We start from the raw sequence: 7,950 nt of genomic DNA, 5'->3' as shown, positions 1-7,950 counted from the left end.
ACTCTATGTAAGGAAAAGAGGGATTCTGGCAGCAGCGGAAACGCCGCAGAAGCTCCGGGACCACCGAAGGCAGCTGGGGTGGTGGGGACCCTGGAGCAGAACGTGCTTTAGGGTGCTCTCCTTTCGACCTGCTTTCCAGCCTCAGCACCCAAAATACCTGGGCAGGAGAGGGTGGGAGGCAGCTGCAGCCCCACGCCAGGAGCTCTCTGCCCATCTGCTGCAGCTGGAGCTGTGCCCTGCTGGCAGTGGCTGGGCACACCGTGCTCCCCTGCCCCCTCTGAGTCCCCCTCACACCGTGGGCACGGCTCCCCAGAGGCCCCTTGGTCTGAGCTCCCCTCGGGTCTGGGGATCAGCATTTTCTGTGCTTCACAGCTTCTCTTCCACAGCCCTTTTGGTTTTGTAGCCATGAAGGATTCTTCATCTCCTAAGACACCACCTGACCTGAGAGGATGGCCAAAGCTGCTCTTGAAGGAGGAACGAAAGCCAGGCTTTAATGTGACAGCCTTAATTTCCATCCATTAATTACAGGCACCACGCTACAGTCGCTGGCTTTACGCTTAGCAGCCGGGAGTGTGAAAAGAGACGGGGAGTTTTGCTTCTCCCTCCCCTTTGCTCACCCTGCCCCGTGACTGTCTCCCGACAGAAACACGTCCTGGATCTCGCCTACAGAGCAGCCCAGGAGTTTGTTTTGGGTGGGAAGCACAGAGAAGCCGTTCCTGCAGCTCTGCAAGCCCTGCGCTTCAGCACCCAAGTGTACGGCCCTGGTTCCCTGCAGCTGGTGCCTGCTTATCTCCTCCTGGCCCAGGCCTCCACTGGTAAGTATTGTCTAAATAGTAACGTTGGCAAGGGCAAGACCTCCCTGGGGTCGGGTTTCTGGTTTCCTTTCACCATTTATCAGGGAAGGACCAGCTCTGCCACGTCTTTACCCTGCCCTCCCTCAAGGGCATTCCAGAGAGATTTGAGAAGTGGCACATGAACACGCACCCCCCCTTTTCTGTGTGGGTCTGGGGAGGAGGAATCATTCATGGGTGAGGAGAGATCAATGAAAGCAAAGGAAATATTTTCTCCCTCTCTACCGATGCCCACAAGAGAAGCAGTGTGAAAATCTATTCTCTACCTTTGTGGCTTCTCTGACTCTCAAAAGCATTAAATTCCCCGGGGTGGTTGGTTGAGCTTTTATCTGGAGGAACCAGCAAACCTTTCAGAGGCCGTTGCATCAGAGGAATGCCCCAGTTCATTCACAAAACCTGCTCAGTCTGCTGCTGAGCCTTTTCTCTTTGCTTTGGAAGAAGAAACACCAACTTTGGGCTCTGCCTCTGGAGCACCTTTCTCCTCAGCCACTGAGAAATCCCAGCAGAGCACTCCCCTTACAGGGGCACACACAGCTCTCTGCTGCCAGGGCTGAGCTGTCTCAACGATTGTTGTAAACGGTGTGGTGAGAGAAGGGGAGGGGGGGGGGAAAAAATCCCATGAGTAAGTCTGGTGTGATAATACCTGAGTCATCAGTGGCTGCCCGTAGCTAACCTGTTCTGAACTCGTGTTTCAGAGCTACCCAGGGCTTCTCTTGGAGCCCCAGACACTCAGCCTGCCTGTGAATTCCATTCTGCTCGACGGGAGAGGTGGGGGATCCACAGAGCAGGGCTCCATCTCAAGCTCCAGCAGAGGGAGAGCAGGCAACGTTGTCTAAAGTCCTACATTGAAAAATTCTCCTTATCCTGCTTATTGCTCCATGTTGTTGCAGGGGCTGGTGATCTCCCACAGGCATCCACGTTCCTCTCCCAAGCCCAGTGGATTGTCCTCAGCACTCCAGACTGCAGCACTGCTCTTCAGGCTCAGTTACATCAGGGTCTGGGGCTTTTGTGTGTCGCCAAAGGAAACTCTGAGCAGGCTTTATATCACCTGGCAAACAACGTGAGCCAAGTCAAATACAGACACACTTCCCTTTTTCTTCCTTCTCTACGACTTCCAGGTGGATAAGAAAACCCCAGCAGACAGTTCTGTAATCCTGATTTTAGGCTACAGGTCACAAACCACCTGAACTCTCTAATCTGAGCCACCTCTGTATCCACGTGTTGCCAGATCTGAGTTGTACCAGTTATCCTCACTCCGTTGTCCTGACACGTTCCTTCTTTGTGCTTCATCTGCTTAAAAACTTCTCTCTCAGCTTTGTTACAGTCCTGAGCTGAACAGACACTGCTACCCCAAACTGGTGTAGCTGCCTTTTATTCAACAGATAAATCACTTCTATATTTTTGGCTGTCGTTTTCCTCAATATCCTTCTGTCAGGCAGCAGTTCCCCATCAGCCATTGCTTAACGAACACCTCGTTTAACTATTTAAATATCTGCTTGCCAGCATTTTCCCCAATTTGCTGTTTTTAGCCCCAAGAGCAGCTTGTCCCATGCAAAGTGGCCGTTGCCAGCTGTGTCCCTGAGGATGCTTTGCCTGTCACTTGATCCCCCAAAGGCAGATGAACTCCACGGCATCCTATTTATGGCTCCTGGAGGCTAAATTTATCCCGTGCAGAGTGATGTATCCCCACCACTGTTGAATTTGATAGTAGCTTTGTGTGGGTGTTAAATGATGACACAGGGTTGAGAATGAGAACCTTTTGGTTATAATATGTTCAACAGTGTCTTTGCTGAGTCTATACACCTTTTAGATGATTCCCTGCTGGGCCGTGGAGCTTTCTAGGTACCTGGCGCCTGAAAAAGCAACAGGTAATAGATTTTGACTAATTAACAACTCAGAGCAGCCTAAGACCTGCCTGAACTTTGGCTGCGTGTCTGAGATCTGCTGAGAGTCACACGCCAGCTCAGAATAGCTGGAATGCACCAGTGCCTCCCCACTCCCCCACTGGGGCTTCGGGGGGAGAACCGGGCACCGCTCACTAACCCATCAGGAAAACTTTCCCCAGCTTTGCCTTCAACATTAAATTTCTGCTCTTATCTTTTATTTCCCTGCTGATTTCAGATTTATCTTGCGAGCTCCACCTTTGGATTGAAGGCTATTGAGACCTCTGGAGGGTATTTCCACATGGCTAATGTTTTCTTTCGCCAGAACAAAATGGACGTAGCGAACTCGCTCTATGCTGAGGTTGGTAAAACCAAAGGTCATCCTCTGTATAATCCTCTTTTTTCCAAAGTTTTCCCTATTCCTGGCTGCCTTTAATATGTTGGCAACCATATGAAGTGCCAGTGTTGCCTTTTAGGATCAATCTCAGGAACCCTTTTCATACTTCACTATTTCTCTGAGTTAAAGCCACGAGAGATCAATTCTGGACTCGCTTAAAAATTGTCATTCAAGTTGTCTTCAATTTGGGCAGCCCAACGTTGTTAAAAAAACACTTTGCTCCCAAATACCCTGTGCCAGAGGTTAAAGAGAGTCCCACAAGTGGAGAGGGTCTCCAAGGGGTTTCCATGGCCAGGGAGGAGTTGCTGGGATACAAACAAAGCATGTAAAATTTACACTGAGAATCAATGAAAAGTGACCCTGATAAAAGATTGTCAGAACAAAGTGACCAAGCAAAAGGAGTAACAATTACCTAATAGCTCTAATGTCTGGGGAAAAAAAAGAGGTTTCATTTGTTTAGCTTGATTTTTTTAGGGCCACAAAAATGATCCAGGGGCTGGAACTGGGAAGCCAGGCTGAGAGAGATGGGGTTGTCCAGCCTGGAGAGGAGAAGGCTCCAGGGAGACCTTCTGGTGGCCTTTCAGGACTTCAAGGGGACTGTCAGAAAGCTGGGACAGACTTTTGAGCAGGGGCTGTTGGGACAGGAGAAGGGAGGATGGGTTTAAACTAAGAGAGGGACTTCAGACTAGAGAGAAGGGAGAAAGCAGGTCCATATTTCCACATATCCTCACTCTAAGGGGAGCCCCCACTGTGGCTTAGGAGACCTTACTGCAGCCTTTCTGCACTTCAGGGGGGCTGTCAGAAACATGGGGGCAGACTTGAGCAGGGCCTGTTGGAACAGGAGAAGGGAGGATGGGTTTAAACTAAGAGAGGGAGATTCAGACTAGAGAGAAGGGAGAAATGTTGACACTGAGGGTGCCCCTGGCCCAGCTTGCCCAGAGAGGTGGTCGCTGCCCCATCCCTGGAACCATTCCAGGGGAGGTTGGCCGGGGCTCTGAGCACCCTGCTCTAGCTGCAGATGTCCCTGCTCCCTGTGGGGAGGGTTTGGACTGGGTGACCTTTAGAGGTCCCTTCCCACCCCAACCACTCTGGGATTTCTGTGCAACCTCCCTCCGCTCCTCACAAACTCCAACCCACTTCGCTTCCCCTTGCCCATTCTCTTCAAGCCTGAGGAAAATGATCAGCCAGAGGAAGAGCTGAGCTCCCAACTGAGGCTGCCAGGGGGAGGAGAGTGGTGGGACCCCCGTGGGAAGCCCCCAACTGGCAGCAGCCCCAGCGGCAGGCGGTGGTTGCGGGAGGGACGCGGGGCGCAGGACGCATTGTTTGGAGAGGGACGGGTTGCTCAACACCACGTATTCATAGCAGCAAAATAATTCATTTGCTTCCTGATAGGTAACCAGCATCTGGCATGCCTTTCTCCTGAGGTCACTGCACGCACAGGAGCAGATTCTCCAGCCAGGACCGGAAACGTCTCCGCTCGGCCAGGAGCAGGAAGCTGGCCCGGAGCGGATGTGTAAGAGCAGAGCCCTGGGGAGAGGGGGTTTGAGGGAATCTGGCTGTATCCAGGGACATGGATGGGTGGCCATAGGGGTCACGTCCAGGTTTGTGTGGTGTTTCCATTGACCCGCCTGAGCGGGACTCGCAGCGCTTCAGAGGTGGCTCCTCGGCTGGATGGAAGAAGGGAGGTGGCTCCAGCAGGGAGGGCGTTCAGGTGGAACCACAGCTTTGCCCTTTTTGTTTCACGTGCTCCTTTTCACCACCTCCTCAGCAGGGACTTTAACAATACCAGAGTTTGCCTCCACTTCAGCGTTATCATTTCGTTGAGTCACCGAATCATTCTGGGTGGAAGAAACCTTTAAGATCATCCAGTCCAACCCTTAACCCAGCCCTGCCAGGTCCCCACTGACCCCTGTCCCTCACACCACATCTCCACAGCTTGGAAACCCCTCCAGGGGTGGGGACTCCACCACTGCCCTGGGCAGCCTGGCACAGCCCTGGGCAACACTCAAGGGGAAGAAATTGTTCCTCAGGGCCAACCTCAGCCTCCCCTGGGACAGCTTGAGGCTGTTTCCTCTTGTCCTGTTGCTTGTTCCTTGGAGAAGAGCCCGACCCCCCCCTGGCTCCAGGCTCCTGTCAGGAGCTGTGCAGAGCCAGAAGGTCTCCCCTGAGCCTCCTTTGCTCCAGGCTCAGCACCCCCAGCTCCCTCAGCTGCTCCTCACCAGACCCTTCCCCTTCCCCAGCTTTGTTGCCCTTCTCTGGCCACACTCCAGCCCCTCTGTGGCTCCTTTGTCTCCATTCAATGATGTGAAAGAGCCATTTCATCTCACTTGGGCAGGTTTGCAGCTCTGTCCTCTGGAGCAGTAAGGACACGATGGAATAGCCTGTGCTGCTAATTGGGGGTATTAATCTGGAGAATACTCTCAGGAGAGAAGCTGGAGAGTCTCTCACTGGGACATCAAGGTGCATGAGGCATTAGGAACATAGAATCATAGAATCCTTTAGGAACATTTTGGTGAAGCCCATCTCCTGGTGCTGTCTCCATCAGTTCCTGCTGCAGTAGGAACCACCCCAGGACAGGGCTAGGTGACCCCATCTCTGGCTGTGACAGGAGGACCAAATCTGCTCCTTTCATGCAGCTGCTGTGACTCCACATCCTCCCCAGAGGCTGATCAGCACCCTGCCTGATGGGCTGAAAAGATACCTGGTCATGGGGGTGGAATTTGCACGGAGCTGGGATACCACAGGGATGCTTGGGGTAGGAACGCTTTGATGTCTGCAGGAGATAGTGGGGCAGTGTGGAATACATTATCCTGCACCCAGCCAGCCAGCCCACGAGGCTCTTTCATCCTCCCTGCAGCTGAAGCCCAGCAAGCAGAAGGAATCCAGGCACTGACCACGGTGTTGGATATCCGAGAGCAGGCACCGAAGCAAGAGCCTGGGGAGACTGCCAGGGTTCTGCACGCTCTTGCCATGCTCTATTACCTCATCAGGGATTTACCCAAGGTAAGGTTCCTCTGGAAGGATCCAGGAGGGTGGGCTCGCTCTGTTTCACCCCATTGCAGCTGCCTCTGTTCAGCTGGCACCTCTCCTGAGCCCACCACAGTGTTGGGTGGCTGAGGATGAATCTGCCTCGGTGAAACCAGCCCGTGATCTACACTGTGGAGGTTCATAAATACCCCTGGATCTGGTTTGGTCTCTTCTTAGAGGCCAAAGGTCTCTTCTCAGCCACGTTTTCTGGGTTCATCCTTTACCTGCTATGCCCTGGCAGGGTAGGTGCCTTTCACAAGCTGCACTTGAACATCAGGCCAGATGTTATGCAGCGAGCAAGACGTGGGTCTGGCATGTGTGTCTCTGTGAGCCAGACTCCCTGTCACTACCGTGGTGATAATGGAAGTTCCCTCAGTTGGACTCTCTAGCCCAATTTTGAATTTCCCTGCCTCATATTTGAGAGTTTATGGCTCAAAATCTCAGATGCAGCTGCTAACATCGGAGTGCCAAATTCTTTCTGTTAAAAAAATCATTGATTTTGAGGAAATGAGGAGCACTAATCACCTGGAAATCAGGACTCTTTGTTTAGGCCTAGCACTCAAAATCCAGAGTTTCTTCTGCCACTGGCTCGGTGGGTTACAGATGACTGATGGTCTCTTCATTGTATCAGAGAAAACCTTAATGATGTGAGTCAGTGGTTGGAAAATACAAAGTGTTAAATTCCAATTAGAAAAAGCAAAAGCAAAGCTTTCTAATTGTGAGAATGTCCAGTCCCTGCAAGAGCTACCAAGGAAATGAGGGATTTAGTTCAGAGTCAATACAGCTGGGTATTTTTTTTTTCCTGAAATAGCTTTGGGAATGTTCAGCCGGGCTGCTGGATGAGGCAGGAGGTGACATTCTCCAGGGTATGGGGGGGCTGGGGTCAGTAATCTCCTCTTGTCTGCACCACTGGATCCTCAGTATGGTATCTGCTGGCAGCTTTACTCTCTCCTGCAAAGCAGCTTGTCCAGGTCACCCTCTGGAGCAGGCAGCTGAGCACCCAGAGCCTGGATCTGCTCCAGCACAGCCCGCGGGTGCTCCGACTGCCCCTCCAGGAGAAGGAAACCCCTGAGGGTTGTTGTGTCTCCTCTGTTCTGTTCCAGGCTCGTGAGGTGGGGGTGAAAGCCTTGGACCTGGTGAAACAACTGCCCCAACAGGAGTCTGGAGAAGCCATCGGTCGTTTGTTGAAGTTGATTAACTCCAAGCTTTCCTGCACAAAATAAAGAGCTCTCCCTTCTTTTTATCTGCTGCTTTCCTGTTGAACTGGGCTCTCTGCTTCACTGGGGTGCTGGAAACAAGAAGCCTTACCAGCCACGGGTCCTTTCTGCTGCTGCCACCTCTCAGATGTGCCCCATTCTGCCTCTAGGTGTTTGAAAATTAAACATTTTGGTATCAGTTCGTTTTCACGTGCTGCTCAACCCCTGTGGCCCGTCGTGGAATGACACTGTGAGGGTGGGAAACAAAGGCACAGCCAGCACACCAGGCATAAGTCGTTATCTAGTGATTGATGACTAAGCAAACAGCCTCTTACGTCCTTGCATTGTCCCTCCAGGAGCTGAGACCAGCTGAGGAGTGTTTGTTACAGGTTTCCTCCACTTGCTTCTCAGTTTGATGAGGGAGATGCCAGGGAGGGATTCGGGAGGGACACGGGGAAGGTCTGCCCTGCACACCTCACGTGGGTGGTTGTCACCTGCTAGCCCAGGACCTGGCTGGGCTTGGGCAGGGGTGGCACCTCTCTGCAGTGCTCCTGCACCTCCTCTGTTCTCTCTTCTAGCTCTCTGTTCTCTCTGCA

The 7,950-nt window shown here is 52.4% G+C and overlaps 1 protein-coding gene across 1 annotated transcript; it reads left to right on the top strand.

The window, feature by feature from the left end:
* Positions 1 to 643: 643 nt before the first annotated feature.
* Positions 644 to 7,381, top strand: ZMYND12 (zinc finger, MYND-type containing 12; the record flags this gene model as incomplete). The annotated part of the gene is made up of 6 exons (XM_008943791.1): positions 644 to 815; positions 1,742 to 1,911; positions 2,973 to 3,095; positions 4,524 to 4,644; positions 5,989 to 6,134; positions 7,262 to 7,381. Coding segments are annotated over 6 exons (852 nt in total), but the record flags the coding sequence as incomplete, so codon positions are not given.
* Positions 7,382 to 7,950: the final 569 nt, after the last annotated feature.

This window comes from Merops nubicus, unplaced genomic scaffold (assembly GCF_000691845.1).
Source record: "Merops nubicus isolate BGI_N331 unplaced genomic scaffold, ASM69184v1 scaffold6227, whole genome shotgun sequence".
Taxonomy (NCBI): domain Eukaryota; kingdom Metazoa; phylum Chordata; class Aves; order Coraciiformes; family Meropidae; genus Merops; species Merops nubicus.
The sequence above is the reverse complement of the archived record's forward strand: the minus strand, read 5'-3'. Positions and strand labels throughout refer to the sequence as shown.